This window comes from Panthera leo, chromosome B3 (genome assembly GCF_018350215.1).
Source record: "Panthera leo isolate Ple1 chromosome B3, P.leo_Ple1_pat1.1, whole genome shotgun sequence".
In the NCBI taxonomy this organism is placed as follows: Eukaryota; Metazoa; Chordata; class Mammalia; order Carnivora; family Felidae; genus Panthera; species Panthera leo.
The window spans coordinates 61,568,822-61,585,310 of NC_056684.1; the positions used below are offsets into that span (position 1 = coordinate 61,568,822).

Here is a 16,489-nt window from a genome sequence, read left to right on the forward strand (position 1 = left end):
GCATTTATATAAACATATGTAAATATGTATCATACACACACACACAATGGAGTATTACTCGGCAACGAAAAGGAATGAAATCTTGCCATTTCCAACAACATGGATGGAACTGGAGGGTATTATGCTAAGCAAAATTAGTCAGAGAAAGACAAATATCATATGACTTCACTCCTATGAGGACTTTAAGATACAGAACAGATGAACATAAGGGAAGGGAAGCAAAATTAATATAAAAACAGGTAGGGGGACAAAACATAAAAGACTCTTAAATATGGAGGCAAACAGAGGGTTATTGGAGGGGTTGTGGGAGGAGGGATGGGCTAAAAGGGTAGGGGGCATTAGGGAATTACTCCTGAAATCATTATTGCACTATATGCTAACTAATTTGGATGTATATTAAAAGAGTGTTCTAATGTGGGTCTCAATCATCTACTGAGACTGGGAAGAGATCTTAATTGTTTTGAAGTGGCCATGTTGTTTAAGATGCACTTAAAGATATGAGTCAGCACCTCAGGAGAGAGGTCCCACCAGAGATATGGAGTCATGAGTTCAATATGAATTTAAAGTTATGATAGTGGATAAGGTCACCTGGGGGAAAGCACAGTTAGAGAAAAGAACTCTGGGGCACTCTGCATTTAGAAATTTAGCAGAGGAAGAAGCAAGAGAGAAGGCTAGAAAGAAGTGCTGGTAAGATAGGAAAAAACTTAACATCAAATAAGCCTCAAAAGAAGTGGTTTAAGGAAAAAGGAACATTAGATCCTGCCAAACAGCAGAGGAAGATAGAGATGAACTGTACGCTTGGTAAGGTGCAGAGCATGGTGGCCTTGGTAAGAGCAATTACAGTGAAACAGAACAGAGAAATCAGGCAGCAAATGAAGGACAAGGTGTCATGAGAGAGCTTTGTTTTATTTTAAGATGGGGGATATTAAGACTTGATTGCATATATCATGGAAATGAGCAACCAGAGTGGGAAAAACTGATGTAGGAGAGAGGAGCTAACTGCAGGCACATAGCCCTGGAAGAGGGAACAAGATCCACAGCACAAATGGCAAGGCTGCCCTCACACAAAGACAGAGGTCTTGGGGATTGGGGACAGGCGCGGGATGGCTGGATAGTTTGATGGTGGAAAGAGGAGGTAATTCTTAGCTGATTGTGTCTATTTTTCCATGACCTATGAGGAAAAGTCAAGTGAGGGAAGGGAGCCAATTTGAGGTGAGAGGATATGAAATAATGGTCCTCAAAAATAGAGAAGTTAATGACTACCAAGGGAGTATAGGGGAGTCAAATGCTCATTTTATGATTTATGGTCATAAATTTAAGTTCAGTCAGCAAAGTCAGGGGTTTTCTCCAGGCAGAGTCGGCTGGTTAGGTACAAAGATTAAGCACCTAGCCAGGTTTAATCAGGCTTGGAATTTGGGCAGGAGAAGAAGGGGAGCTACAAGAGAATGCAGATGGCGCCAGTCTTTGTAATCTAGGCTTGTTTGTGAGCAGGAAAGCCAGGGCAGGAGTGAGAAGGACCAGTGGCCACACAGTAAATACCAGTAACTGACTCCTTCATTGAGACACTACTCTCAATGGTAAAGCACAAAAAAAGGGCTAAGATTTTTCCTTCTATATTTATTTTGAATGTTACCATTCTGATGGAATTTATTTAAATCTTATTCTGTTTAGTGTTTTAAAATAATCAAAAAAGGGCTGCCTGGGTGACTCACTTGGGTAAGCATCTGACTCTTGATTTCAGCTCAAGTCATGATCTCAAGGTTCATGGGATCGAGCCCCTTGTCTGGCTCTGTGCTGACAGTGCAGAGCCTGCTTGGGATTCTCTCTCTCTCTCTCTCTCTCTCTCTCTCTCTCTCACTCCGCCCTTCCCCTGTTTGGACACACACTCTCTTTCTAAATAAACATTAAAAAAGTTTTTTAAATCATCAAAATGATCATCTAATCTTGATCACTGCTTAGAGCAATTTGTTCATATTTTGCTTATATACTCTGAACTTAAAAAGCCAACTGATTTAACAAGCTCCTAAGCTGTACAAATTGTAAATAATTTAAAACATTTTAGTTATAAGAAGTTACAATCACATAAAAAGTTGAGAGCATAGTCTAATGAACTCCCATGTATCTATCACCCAGTTTCAACAATTATCAACATTCTGTTGTTCTTACTTCATCTTATTACCCTCTCTTTGTCCTAGAATATTTATAGCAAATCCCAGGGGTCATAACATTTCAGCTGTAAGTACTTGGCATGTATTACAAGAGAGAAGGCCTTAAAAAAAGGCGGGGGGGGGGGGGGGCGCGCCTGAGTGGCTCAGTCGGTTAAGCGGCTGACTTCGGCTCAGGTCATGACCTCGCGGTCCGTGAGTTCGAGCCCTGCGTCGGGCTCTGTGCTGACAGCTCAGAGCCTGGATCCTGTTTCAGATTCTGTGTCTCCCTCTCTCTGACCCTCCCCCGTTCATGCTCTGTCTCAAAAATAAATAAATGTTAAAAAAAAAAATTTTTTAAAAAAAGAGGGGGGGAACATAACAATACCATAATACTCCAAAAAATTAACAATATCTTAATACCTAGTCCAAGTTTAATTTTCGTCAACTGTCTCAAAAGTCTCTTTTTATAGTTGGTTATAATCAAGTAGTGTATGGTCAACTTTGGGGAAACAGTACCTCTCAAGAAATATTTATTGAGGGGTGCCTGGGTGGTTGGGTCAGTTGAACATCTGACTCTTGATTTTGGCTCAGGTCATGATCCCAGGGTCATAGGATTGAGCTCCACATCCAGCTCCGTGCTGACCATGGAGCCTGCTTAAGGTTCTTTCTCTGTCCCTCTGCCCCTCTCCCCTGCTTGCTGTCTAAAATAAAAAATAAATTAAAATTTTAGGGTGCCTGGTGGCTCAGTCGGTTGAGTGTCTGACTCTGGCTCAGGCTGTGATCTCACAGTTTGTGGGTTGGTTTGAGCCCCACATGTGGCTTTGTGCTGACAGTGCAGAACCTGCTTGGGATTCTCTTTTCTCTCTCTGCCCCACCTCCCACCCCCGATTGTGCTCTCTCTCTCTCAAAAATAAACATTTTAAAAAATTTAAAAAATATATTTATTGATACCTACTATGTGCCAGATACTGTGTGCTAGAAAGGCAATGGGGTCTGTGGTGGCCTGAAATACTTTACTATGCCACTCTATAAAAACAGGTGACTAATCAGCTAATGCAGATTAGGTGCCTCAAGAGACTACAGGTGAGGCTTTTAGGAATCTATCTCTCTTGGAATAGCTCTTTAGAGATCCAAATGGTTGTGGGGCCTTAATGTCATCCAGAGCTCTGAACTCAGCAAGCCTCCACTGTAACTCTCTTGCCACCCTGTAGGGCATTATTCTAGCACTGCCAAGAAGTGATTGAAAATAATTAATTATTCAGCATCTCCTATATAAAATGCACTGTGCTTAGTGTTGTAAGACTTCCAAGGGACATGGATGAGAAACTTGTTCAAGGAATTTAACTTTTAGTGAAGATAATTTAATACACAAATAACCAGAGGTGAAAGCCTAAAAGTGCTCAAAGAGAGTACTTGAAATTAAACTGCGTTAAAAGCACATACAGTTCCTGGAATTACTGGGGGTAGTGGACCTATGGCCAAGGAACTGAAGAGGAGGAGACCAAGTGCCAAGTCAGTGATATTTCTGATGGACTCTGAAGAGCATTTGAAAGTTATTAATGCAAATAAAGAAGAGGGAAAGACAAGGGGATATGGGGCCAAAGGATCAAAATTAGCAAAGACAGAAAGATGGACAAAGGTGTCAGGTGTTCAGAGACCAGTACAGTTTGGATGCTGTCTTGGATAAGATTCCAGCCAGAATGCAGAAAGCTGATGGGATTTAAGGTAAAGAATTAAGGCTTTATGAAATAGTATTGGGGAGCCATTAAAGACTAAAGCTCAGAAATATCTCCAAAGACACTCCTTTATTTAAGCCCCAACAAGTACCTGGGCACTAATTATTTTGTTTTAATCACTTAAAACCATTTGTAATACCTAACTTAGGCATTCACTCTGTAAATACCACACCCACACCCTGCAGAACAAATCTCGAGTACCCTAAGAATTTTGTGTGAAAACTCCACTGAAGAATATATAAACCCCACTCCCAAAATGAATCCGCACAGTTCCCCCTCAACGTTTTACAGCCTCGGAGACAAAATTCCAGAGTACGTCCAATAAAACCAAAACAAACGCTTGCGAAGTCAAGGCCTATGTGAGCCCCAGAAAAGTCAGCCTCAAAATAAGGTGAATACTATGGCTCCCTCTCCGTTTGCCCAGCTGGAGGGACAGCCGCCTCATCCCCCGAGGTTCCCGTTCGGTCTCTTCCCACCACCTCTCCGAGAGCGCTCAACCTGCCCCGCGGGTTACCTGCTACGTACCCTCAGGTTAGCCCGGAGGCCCAGACTCTTGGCCAAATTCTGCAGGTCGCTGTATTTGAAGGTGTCCAGCTCCTCAAAGGAGGGTACAGTCATGTCGAGCTGCATCCAAGCGACCTGGATAGCACAGACACTCTAAACTAAACAGCGCCGTTCAAAGCTCTGGCGCCACTTTGAGCGTTGACTAAACCGAACTTTATAGAGAGTTTAAATTGAAAATGCTATACGTCTATTGGTTAAAAATGTCTTGAAGGCGGGGTCTCCTGGCGTTGACCAATAGAAACGAAGATTCGCCTCCCAGCAGGCCTGCGGTTTTCCCCCACCCCTCATTAACGCTTTGGCGCCGAAGGGCGTGTCCAGAAAGCATGCGCAGGGCAAAGCCTCGGCTCACAGTGTCCAATGAGGATACAGGAACCGTGTGTGGGCGTGGTGAAGTGTCTGTTCGAAGCTGAGGCGGGGCTGCAAAAAGATGGCCGCTCGGCCGAGGCGGCGTTGTCACTCACTTTATGCGATGCTGTCGCAGGGTAACGTTTGTGATGGCGCCAAGAATTCAACTGAGGAACTCTCTTGTACAACTTCTATGGAGTGGGACACGCAGGTGGTGAACGGGTCCTCCCCGCTTGGCCCCGCAGGCTTGGGGGCGGAGGAACAGCCGTGCAGACCGCAGCTGCCGTCGTGGCTGCAGCCCGAGAGGTGCGCCGTGTTCCAGTGTGCACAGTGCCACGCAGTACTCGCTGACTCTGTGCACCTCGCCTGGGACCTGTCGCCGTCCCTCGGGACCGTGGTATTCTCCAGTGAGTGGGGACGGAGTCTGAAGAAGACAGGAGGAAGGCGGAGAGGGTGTTCCCACTTTGTCACGGGATGGTTGAGAGCAAGGTGGTGAAGAAAATGGGGTGAAGATTTGTAAGGAAATTAACGCCTTTGCCAAGAGTGGGGGCAACTTTTCATGTTTTTTGTGGCCATGGTGAATCTGTTTGTAGCGGGTAGGTTTTCCTTTTCAAGGCTTCACAGGTATTCATTCTGACCTCTATTTATTTACCCAGGAGTCACAAACAACGTGGTTTTGGAAACTCCCTTCCTAGTTGGCATTGAAGGTTCGCTCAAAGGCAGGTATGTATTGAGAGTTCTCCATTGGTTTCTAGCCCCCATATTAATAACACGGAGAAGTGGGGAACCGACGTGCACAAAGGAACAAGAAAAGTTTATTCTATCCATACAGTGTATTTGAGGGATGTTCCTTTTACCTGTTTGAGACTTGTAGGAACTTGTCAGTGAAATGGAAAAGTTGGTTGTAGTTGTGTGCACATTTTAACATCTTTCTGAGGGCCACATCTCCCTAGTGGTTTGTGCAAGGGAAGTGAGGCTAAGAAAGTAATGTCCAGTAGGGAAAAAGGGAGAAAAGTACCTTTTGGTGTGTAGCAAGAATCACTATAAACTACAATCCTTTGAGATAAGTAAAACTTTTAAATTTGTATTTTATCTGCAGTTCGTAATAAGCCATGGCAGGACTAATTCTTCTGTAACCTGGGAACCTGGGGAAAAACACAAGTTGAATGTTATGTACTTGAATACTTCAGGGTGAACTTCGCATCCAGTCTCTGCTGTGATCTACAAGTGAAAACAAAGTACTCAGATAATTTATTATTAGAAGGCTTCTCAATTTTGAGTGTTGGCTTTAACGGCAAGACAGTTCATTCTGACCACAGTTTGGTTCAGTTTTTGGGTTAAAGTACGGGAATTGTTACTTTACCCAGTAATTGAAAAGAGCTTTGCAGCTCCCTTTTCCCAATTGAAAGATACTTACCAGAGTGTCCTCTTCCCACCTAAAGGGAACAGGTAGGAAAAGAGTGGTGGCTTGCTTGGAATTGGGTCATTTGGGGCCAGAAGCAGATGTTCTCCAAATATCTTCTTAAAGTAGGATAAGGCATCTAGGCACATGGTATCCAGTACTGTGACCATTAGCCACATGTAGCTATTGAGTACTTACAATGTGGCCATCCTGAATTGAGAAATGCTATGAGTGCAAATATACACTAGATTTTGAAGACTTCATACCAAAAAATTAATACTTTAAAAATATTGATGACATGTTGAAATGATATTTTTGATATATTGGGTAGCATAAAATGTATTAAGGCTAATTTCACCTATTCCCCTGAATTTAACAAGACTAATAGAAAATTTTAAATTACTTATGTGCCTCACATTATGTCCCTTTTGGGCAGTACTGATGTAGATGGTTTAGAAAACACTGGAGGGAAATTCCCATGTGTTTGTATACTTTTAGAATAAGGAGAGCCATGGGACTTGGTAGGAAGAGATTTATTATCAGGAAATGGTTCCTGTGATTATGGAGGGTGAGAATTCCCAAGAGCTGTAGTTGGCAAACTGGAGACACAGGAGAGCCAGTGGTTTAGATCTAGTCCAAGTCCACAAGCCTGAGAACCAGGAAAGCCAAAGGTGTAACTTCCAGTCCAAAAGCCAGAAGGGTCTAGACAGAAGAAGAGCCTACTTTTCAGTTCAAGTCCAAAGGCTAAGGAAAAAAACCAATGTTCCAGCTTAAATCAGTCAGACAAGAGGAGTTTCCCCTTATTCCTGAAAGGGTTAGCCTTTTTGTTCTAATTCATCAGACCTTCAGCTGATGAGACGAGGGCCATCCCAAATCAGTCTACTGATTCAAATGTTAATCTCATTCAAAAACACTCTCACAAACACGTTCAGAGTATTTGACCTAACTGGGCACCATAGGACCTAGTTAAGTGGACACATACAATGTAACTATCACTTGTTAACTTGGCAGCCACACGCATTTCCTAAAACCATACAAGACTGCAAATAAAGACAATACCAAGGTCATAATTCTAACATGTTACAACTGTCCTGCATACAACTGGAAACATACTAATCCCTTCTCTGGAAGAGGAAATAAAGTCCTTGAGTGATGTTTGCATTTCTCCTTGATATCTCATAATTTATACTGTAAAGTAAAATTAATAATAAATAGTTTGATATAGTATGATATAATAGTATGATCTTATGTTACACAGTAAGGGAATAAGAGAGAAGAAAAGAGATAAACATGCAAAAACACAGACATACTCATAACTAAGGAGGAAATACTCATGACAATCACAGTCCTCATTTCTGTAACTGGTTACTAGGTCGTAGCTGTTATTTATAACTAACTTCTTCCACTACCCATATATATCCCCTTGCCTTCAGCAAGCACTCAGCTGGTCATAGTTCTTTGGTGTGGTAATGCATACCTTCATTTTGAAGGACTTGAGCCATTAGCAGACTAATATTCAATGAAATATGTTATATTACACACACAAGCATATTTTGGGAATTTTTTTTCACATTTTGCTCTGTTCCATATATTAATTTCTCTGAGACATTTTTCTATAGGTACTGTGATTTGTCTGATACCATTAATTCCTGCATAGGAATTAATTTAAATTAATGCAACTTTCTTTCTTTCTTTTTTTTTTTAAGTTTATTTATTTATTTTGAGAGAGAGAGAGAAAGTGGGAGAGGGACAGAGAGAATCCCAAGCAGACTCTGCACTGCCAGCGCAAGAGCCCAATGTGGGGCTCAAACTCATGAACTGTGAGATCATGACCTGAGCTGAATATCAAGAGTTGGATACTTCACCGACTGAGCCACCCATGTGCCCTGATGCAACTTTATTTCATGGCTTGCTTTTTGGTTACTATACTCACAAATATACAGTACTACATGTGTGGTATGGGACTTAATTTACCAATGAATTTGGGATATTACGTTTATTTTTTTTAGTGTCCGTTGACATGAATTTTTTTTAGTCAAGTGATTTTTATACTCTATTAATGCAATTTTACTGCATAATATATTATGTTTACAAAAATAATTTTTTCCTGTATCAAGCTGCTTTAAAATTATTTTCAAGGGGTGCCTGGCTGGCTCAGTTGGAAGAGCTTGTGACTCTTGCTCTTGGGGTGGTAAGTTCAAGCCCCATATTGGGGGTAGAGACTACTTAAATAAATCAATTTTAGACTGAGAGAGAAAACACACGCAGTAGAGGGAGAGGGAAAGAATCTTAAGCAGGCTCTGTGCCCAGTGTGGAGCCCAACATGAGACTCGAGCCCATGACCCTGAGATCATGACCTGAGCTGAAATCAAGAGTTGGACGCTTAACTGACTGAACCACCTAGGAACCCCAATAAATAAAAAATTTAAAAAAAAATTGTTTTCAGTACATGCATGATGAAACACACTTAGTTTTTTCTTAAAACATTTCTTTGTATTATTTGAATATGTCTTACACACCAGCAAATATGGTTAGTGACTTACCCAAGTGGTGTAACTGTTTCCTCATCCAGTAATCTTTCAGAGGATAAAAAAAAAGAAAAAAATAGATGCCTTGGCTAGGGTAATAGGATTTCTTCCCCCCTCCCCCCCCCCCCCCCACTCTATTGGCATTTTGTCTGGGTACTTTTAAGTTAATTTTTTGTTACATCTGCATAAGAAAATTCTTGATTTGAGTTCTGTTAATTGTTTAGTAAGCCCCAATCAATTTAATTATTTTCCTTATACTGGAAATTGGTTTGATGGTAGCTAATTTGTATGGTTATGTGTAGTTTGTGGGGTTTTTTGTTTATTTATTTTTGAGAGAGAGAGAGAGAGAGAATCCCAATCAAGCTCTCCTCTGTCAGCACAGAGCCTGAGTCTCCTGAGATCCTATCATGACCTGAGCTGAAATCAAGAGTCAGAGGCTTAACCTACTGAGCTACTCAGGCGCCCCTGGTCATGTATAGTTTTATATGTTTAAATATTAATCTGATTAGTTAGCTCTTTTTCTGCTTTTCAAATGTAAATTATTCTATTGAACTGACAATTATACATCCATAATTGCTTTTGTGGCCAGAATCCACAAGAGAATCTGTAATCTAGGATGTAATTTTATTAAAACCTGAGTTAACCTTTTGTGAATGTGACATTTCTTCAGGCTCGGTCCTATTATAGCATAGTTTTTAGGAGACATAGTTTCCAGAGACTGGTTATTTTATATTTCTTCTCTGATTTTTTTTCTTACCCATATTCCATTTTTTCCTCTAGCATTTACAACCTTTTATTCTGTACTTCCTGTGGGATTCCCATTGGTTTCCATTTGTATTCTACCCATGCTGCTCTGGCTGCCTTGAGAGGTCACTTCTGCCTTTCCAGTGACAAAATGATATGGTGAGTAGACTTAGATATTCTTTATCAAATACATATTAAAAGAACTTCCTGAAAAAACAGAATGTGTGTACCAAAGAAAATGCTAAAGCCAGGCATTGTCGTTTACACAAAAAGATGGGCAGTGGGACCAAAATAAAGTCTCATAATGTTATGCTCATTTTAGATGTCTTGTAATCATACCATGTCTTATTAATCATACCTTGGAATAAATGAGAGGATATTCTTTCATTATAGAAACTTCTGGACGTAAGCTTTTGCAAAATAATGTTGTAATAGACACTGATGTGCCCAGCCTCTGTTTCTCTCCCCATAGAGTGGGACCTTGTATCTTTATTTTTATCATGTGTGATAGATATCATTCCCAGGTGATGGGATCAAGAATGAATACCTCACCTAAGCTAAGCAAATTAGGCTTTCTACTCTAGGAATTTGAAATAAGGACCCAGAGACATTGGTCATTTGTAAATGGTACTGGTGCTGAAGTTGGGAAATGAAAGCTCTAGATTTAGGATAGCTATTTTCTATGTTGTACATGTAGATGCAGAGAAATCTTGTCTGCAGAAAAGAATGATGCAGATAGATACCCACAGGAAGGTAAAAAAAAAATACTGACCATGTGGCCTCATAGAATCAGACAAAGTACACTACTTATTATTCCTTCTTATGTAGTATTTTGGATATTTCTTTACCTTCCTAATACTACTTTCACTTAAGCTTACTTTATTTATTTATTTATTTATTTATTTATTTATTTATGTATTTATTTATTTTACATTTATTCATTTTTGAGAGACAGAGATAGAGCACAAGCGGGGGAGGGGCAGAGAGAGAGGGAGACACAGAATCCGAAGGAGTCTCCAGGCTCTGAGCTGTCAGCACAGAGCCCGACGCAGGGCTCGAACCCATGAGCTGTGAGATCATGACCTGAGCCGAAGTTGGACGCCCAACTGACTGACCCACCAGGCACCCCTACTTTTTTTTTTTAAAGCTTACTTTTTTAATGTTTATTTTTTGAGAGAGTGCACACGTGTGCAAGCTCAGGGGAGGAGCAGAGAAAGGAAGACAGAAGATCAGAAGCAGGCTCTGTGCTATCAGCACAGAACCTGATGTGGGGCTCAAACTCACGAACCCCTGAGACCATGACCTGAGCTGAAGTCGGACACTTAACCAACTGAGCCACCCAGGTGCCCCTCACTTAAGCTTTTTTGTGTATTATAACAAATTGAAACATCTATTATAGTCTTTTCTTGATCATTTAAAAAAAAAGTGGGGGAGGGTTGCCTGGGTGGCTTAGTCGGCTGTGCGTCTGACTTTGATTTCAGCTCAGGTCATGTTCTCATGGTTCGTGATAGAGCCCCATGTCAGGCTATGTGCTGACAGTGAGGAACCTGCTTGGGATTCTTTCTTTCCCTCTCTCTGCCCCTCCCCTGTGTGTGCACGTTCTTTCTCTCTCTCAAAAATAAATAAACATTGGGGCTCATGGGTGGGTCAGTCAGTTGAGTGTCCGACTCTGTTTTGGCTCAGGTCATGATCTCACAGTTCGTGGGTTTGAGTCCTACATCGGGCACTGTGCTGGCAGCAGGGAGCCTGCTTGGGTTTCTCTCTCTCTCTGTCTCTCTGTCATAAATAAACATTTAAATTAAGTAATTTAAAAAAATAGCCATTGATGACCTACTTTATGTGTTTATGCCAGATATTAGGCTTACCTCACTTGAGTTCTTAATAGAAGAACACTGGGTCTCAGAGAGGGGAGCTGAGATTTTAATCTGTCTTAACTCTAAAACTCATTTTCCTTTCATTAAACATGAAGTTTCCTTTTTCTCTTTTTATGTTTTTACTTATTTTTGAGTTAGAAACAGCATGAGTGGGAGAAGGCCAGAGAGGGAGAAAGAATCTGAAGCAGGCTCTGCACTGTCAGCATGGAGCCCATTGTGGCTCAAACTCACAAACTTCATGACCTGAGCCAAAATCGGACCCTTAACCAACTGAAGCACCCAGATGCCCATCCTTTTTCTCAATGTGCTTAGATAGGTGTTTCTAGGTGAGTTTTGGGTGACTAAACAATAAAACTCATAAAGCCCATCTTTCATTCACAAGGTTGTTCAATGTGCATTAGGTATACTATTTGTTCCTCGGTGCAATTTTTTTTCTTTACTGCAAATTTTCAACAGAAAATATATACTTCAGATGGATTGATAATTTACTTTCATTTTCTAATTTCTTAAGTAATTTCTTAAAAAAAATTTTTTTTTAATGCTTATTTGTTTTTGAAAGAGAGAGAGACAGAACACAAGTTGGGGAGGAGCAGGGAGACAGGGAGACACGGAATCTGGAGCAGGCTCTAGGCTCTGAGCTGTCAGCACAGAGCCCAACACGGGACTTGAACCCCCCAGACCGCGAGATCATGACCTGAGCCAAAGTTAGACCCTTAACCTACTGAGCCACCCAGGCACCCCAAGTAAGACCTAAGTTTAAAGAGGGTGAAAAGTTATTTCTAACTGTGTGCTATTAGTAACCTCAAGTCTTCTTCAGAAAGTTATAAGTAGTTGTTCCAGGTGAGCTGTAATTGAGTTTTTGCACAAGGAAGTTTTTAGTAACAAAAATTTTTAATGTAAATTTTAAAAGTATAATAGGATTTTAAGTAATTTCTTTAAAATAAGGAGTTGGGACTCAAAGGTCAGTATATTCTTTTTGATTAAGTAGAAATTAGGAAAGTATAGGTAGCACAAGTCTGGAAAGATAATAAATCTATGTCTTTGTGTGTCAGAATGAATTTGGTTGCTAGGAAAAATTAAACCTGACTGATGGTGGCTTTAACAAGTAAGGGTAGGGGTGGTTGGCCACCCCAGGAGTCTTCTAGTGGGTTAGCTACAATAGAGCTCTGAGTGAGCATCTCTGGTTTTCTCGGCCTTTTCTTCTTGTAGGCTGTGACAGTTATAAGCATTACATTCATAGACAATAGCATCCCTAACTGGAAGGAAAAGGATATGGGAAATGGGAACACAGTGAATGGTCTCTTTAGCAAAAATTTCCTTATTATTGGCCAAATTATGTCCCATGATTGCCTTAAGGCGGGAGAGCAAATATGTGACAGTGGAGAGTAAGATTGCACACTTGGCTCAGAGCAGTTATTATTCATCTCCTACTATTGGGCATACTCCTGCCCTAAATGAAATCTGGGTTCTGTTAGCCAAAAACAAGTTAGGAATGGCTACTGGATAGGCAACCAACAGTGTTGTCACAATATGATTACTTTTCTTCTAACTGCTACACGATCTACTGGTGGACTGTGAAGCTTATACTCATCAGAATTCTTCATAGGACCCTGGTTTTTGTCTTTAGTTTGTTGTGGGGTTATTTTGTCTCCTGGCTGGCAAGGGGTGAGATAAGACACACAGTCTCTCTGATTTCTTAGTTGAGGATTTGTTTTTCCTAAAAGACACATTATGAATGCTGAAATGGAAATCTGTAAGAAGGCGGTCCTTGCCCGACGTGTTATTTTAGAGGGCAAGTTTGGTTCACTAATAATCTTATCTGTAGTATGATACTAATATTTTCTTTATATATTTTCTATCTAGCTATCTCTTAAAAACAAAGGCCATAGTAAATGCATCTGAGATGGATATTCACAACTTATCTCTACCAGAAAAGATTGCAGAGGTAAAATTTCATAATGGTCGTATATTTACTATAATACAGGCATACCTCAGAAATATTGTGGGTTCAGTTCTAGACCACCAGAATAAAACAAATACCATAATACAAAGCAAGTCAGATTAATATTTTGGTTTTCCAGTGCATATAAAAGTTATGCTTATACCAAACTGTAGTTTACCTAAGTGTACAATAGCATTTTCTAAAAAAAACAACATGCATACCTAAAAATTCTTTGGTAAAGGGACTAAATAGCAGAAGAAAAGAGAAAGAAGTAGAAAACATGTCCCAGGAAATAGTTGAAAAATTCCCAAATTTGATGAAAAACATAAATTTCCATATCCAAAACCTCAATGAGCCCCAGGTAGGATAAACACAGAAGAGATTTATTTATACCCCAACATATCATAGTAAAAATGTGGACAAAAAAAAAATCTTGAAAGCAGCAATAGAGAAATGATTCACCAATCCAAGGGTACCCCCAAACAAAAGAGAGGCTCTAGAGTTACTTGTTTAAGTCATAGTTCCTGATGAATTTTGATTGTTTTTGTATCTTGGATGATAAAAATGAGATTTAGTGTATGGTGCAAATTATGTCAGAAATAAGACTTTTATTAACCCGACTTCAACAGATAATCCTCCGTAATTCTGTATTTCATATTTTATGCTGAATAATACCACTAAGTTTGGTTCTAGATATAGCTATTCATAGGTGAAAGAACTATTGAAAATTGTCTAATTACACCAAACATATGTTCTTAACAGGGCTACTTTTGAAGACCATTGGCAGAATATCAAACAAAATCATTTGTTACTGGAAACAAAGGAAAAAAGTTAGATTCTTGCCACTAGGAAAGGAAAGGAAGACTAGTTGATGCTTCTCTCCGTAAGCTTTCTTACTCCACCTTATTCTTGTCTTCCTTTCCAGTATTTGGAGTTTAAATCTGGTGATAAGAGGTAGATAGGAGAGAGACTGAAGCAGTGACACTCAGCAATGGCTGGTCTTTTTTCACATGAACTTTGTATCTAAGGATCTCATTGTGCTCTGAGTTTGTACCATAAAGTTCTTTCAGAAATAGAAGAAACATATTTATGAAATATGTTGAGACATTGCCAACTCACAATCACTAGTTTAAATTTGAAATGGCTTTTAGAATCACTAAATTGAGTGTTAAGCTTAAGATGCCCTGATGCCTATTTATTTTTCTTCCTAGCTGAAAGAGAAGATAATGTTAACTCATACTCACTTAAATTCACTGATGAAGATTCTGAAGGAAGTAACTCCTGACCAGCCCAAGCCAGAAAACTGATCCAGAATCAGAGTTTAAGTATTAGGGTCGGTAAATAAATAAATTAATAAATAAATTTTTTTTTTTAAAGTATCAGGGTGAGTCCTTGTTGCTGTCTTCAACAACAGGTGCTATTTTATCAATTCGCAAGAAAGATTGGCTTCAAGAATGGATGAGAAATGTGGTTTATTAGGATTTTGTCTAGGCCGATTGTCCAGATGATTTGTGAAGCCTGTTCTAGAAGATGAGAAACTAAAGAGCCTTCTGTCTAGCTTTTGTTTGCTTGTTTTAATGTTTATATATTTTGACAGAGTGAGCAAGCATGAGCGGGAGAGGGGCAGAGACAGAGAATCCCAAGCAGGTTCCACACTGTGCTGTCAACGCGGAGCCTGGCATGGGGCTGGCTCCCACAACTGTGATATCATGACCTGAGCCGAAATCAAGAGTCAGACACTTAACCAACTGAGCCTCCCTGGCCCACCCTGTCTAGGTTTTATAGCTATTTGTCTTAAGAACTGATTTTAGCTTGTAAATTTCATAAATGTTTATTTCTGAAACCCTCTTTTGCTGCAAATTTAGGTTGATGGGGAGGCAATGTCCCGTGAATGCTCTGATGTAAAGATGTACAGTTGTTAGGTAAAGACTGAGAAACCACTTTTTTTCTTATGTAAAATACAGGTACATACATATTTTATAGGTAATATTCAATAAGTTAACTGGAAAATATACAATTTATCTTTCTCTTTTCATTTCTAAATTGAGCTTAACCAGGTAATAAAGGAATGATAAACATTCACCAAAATGCTGTTTTTTCATATTTTGCTTTATGTAGCACATGGGCTCAGTAGCTTATCATATTATTCAATAAAGATATTATACTAGCTTCTGGGGATAACAGTTAAGCCAAAACAGCCACTCTCTACCTGCACAGAGCTTATTGTCTCAACAGAGATTGACATTCAAATAACCACATCAATACATGTGAAATTACTAGTGTAGTAAGGATTTTGAAGAAAAGGGACATAGAGCTACAAGCACATACAGCATGTAACGGACCTGGTCTGGAGGTCAAGAAAGACCTCTCTGAGGAAGTGACATTTCAGCAGTGGTCTTACAGAGTAGGAGTTAATTAGGTAATGGAGGGAGAAACGTGCAAAGGCCCTATATGGTCCATAAAAGAAGGCCTGCAGGAGTTACACCAGTGGTCAGAAACCAGCGGTGCGAGGACTTACTGTCCTCCTGAAGGATGGTGGTTGTTATCACAAGAACAGTGGAAGCCCTTGAAGAATTTTAGAGGAGGCCTGTGATAGGATTGGTTTTACTTTTGTAGAACCTTATTATGGTTGTCTTGTGGAGAATGGGTTATAGGTTCAGCAAGCAGACCACTGAGGGACTGGCAAGAGCACAATTGAGACATGATATAGCCAGGTTGACTTGGTTCAGCTGTAGCTAGCAGCATTTTTTAAAAAATTTTTTCCATTTTATACTACATAAAGGACATTTCCCTTTAAAAGTATTTTAAATTTGGGATGCCTGGGTGGCTCAGTTGGTTGAGTGTCCAACTCTTGATTTCGGCTCAGGTCATGATCTAGAGCTGTGGGATCAAGCCCTGTATCTGGTTCCACACTAAGCATGGAGCCTGCTTAAAATTCTCTTTCTCTCTCTCTCTCTCTCTCTCTCTGTCTTTCTTCTGCCCCTGCCCTGTTTGCACCCTCTCGCTCTAAAAATTAAAAATTTTAAACAAAATTCTGACTTGCTTTATGCTTTTGAGTTGCAAAATCTGATTCCATAAACAAGGGTGAAACCTCTGGCAACAAATAGTACCAGAAAAACTCTTATTTTCTACTCAAGAATGAGACATAAGAAATTAATACTGTATTGAATTATCCTGTTGTGTGTGTGGGGGGGGGGGGGGGGCGGA

The 16,489-nt window shown here is 40.1% G+C and overlaps 2 protein-coding genes across 7 annotated transcripts in view; one reads left to right on the forward strand and one right to left on the reverse strand.

Moving 5' to 3' along the window:
• The window catches only part of NUSAP1 (nucleolar and spindle associated protein 1), a 43,367-nt gene extending 38,766 nt beyond the window's left edge, over window positions 1–4,601 (reverse strand). For all 5 annotated transcript variants that reach the window (XM_042942359.1, XM_042942357.1, XM_042942356.1 and 2 more), the window contains exon 1: window positions 4,409–4,601. In XM_042942359.1, coding sequence (XP_042798293.1) covers window positions 4,409–4,513 — 105 coding nt within the window. In that variant the 5' untranslated portion in view covers window positions 4,514–4,601. The remainder of the gene's footprint in view (window positions 1–4,408) is intronic.
• A 126-nt stretch (window positions 4,602–4,727) lies between these two features.
• Window positions 4,728–14,839, forward strand: OIP5 (Opa interacting protein 5). Of its 2 annotated transcripts, XR_006203635.1 has the most exons (6): window positions 4,859–5,199; window positions 5,449–5,515; window positions 9,503–9,625; window positions 13,204–13,285; window positions 14,045–14,165; window positions 14,494–14,661. XR_006203635.1 is itself a non-coding variant. In XM_042942365.1 (5 exons), the coding sequence occupies exons 1-5, from the start codon at window positions 4,875–4,877 to the stop codon at window positions 14,587–14,589; spliced, it is 693 nt and encodes a 230-aa protein (XP_042798299.1). In that variant the 5' UTR covers window positions 4,728–4,874; the 3' UTR covers window positions 14,590–14,839. The 2 variants fall into 2 exon arrangements, 1 of the variants encoding a protein (XP_042798299.1); XM_042942365.1 differs by lacking the exon at window positions 14,045–14,165 and having other exon boundaries at window positions 4,728–5,199; window positions 14,494–14,839.
• The last annotated feature ends 1,650 nt before the right edge of the window (window positions 14,840–16,489 follow it).

Coding starts and splice junctions, on each gene's coding strand:
- OIP5 (XM_042942365.1), top strand. CDS start 4,875: ATGGCCGCTCGGCCGAGGCGGCGTTGTCACTCACTTTATGCGATGCTG. Junction 5,516..9,502: donor GAAGGTTCGCTCAAAGGCAG/GTATGTATTGAG, acceptor TTTTTCCTCTAG/CATTTACAACCTTTTATTCT. Junction 13,286..14,493: donor TACCAGAAAAGATTGCAGAG/GTAAAATTTCAT, acceptor TTTTCTTCCTAG/CTGAAAGAGAAGATAATGTT.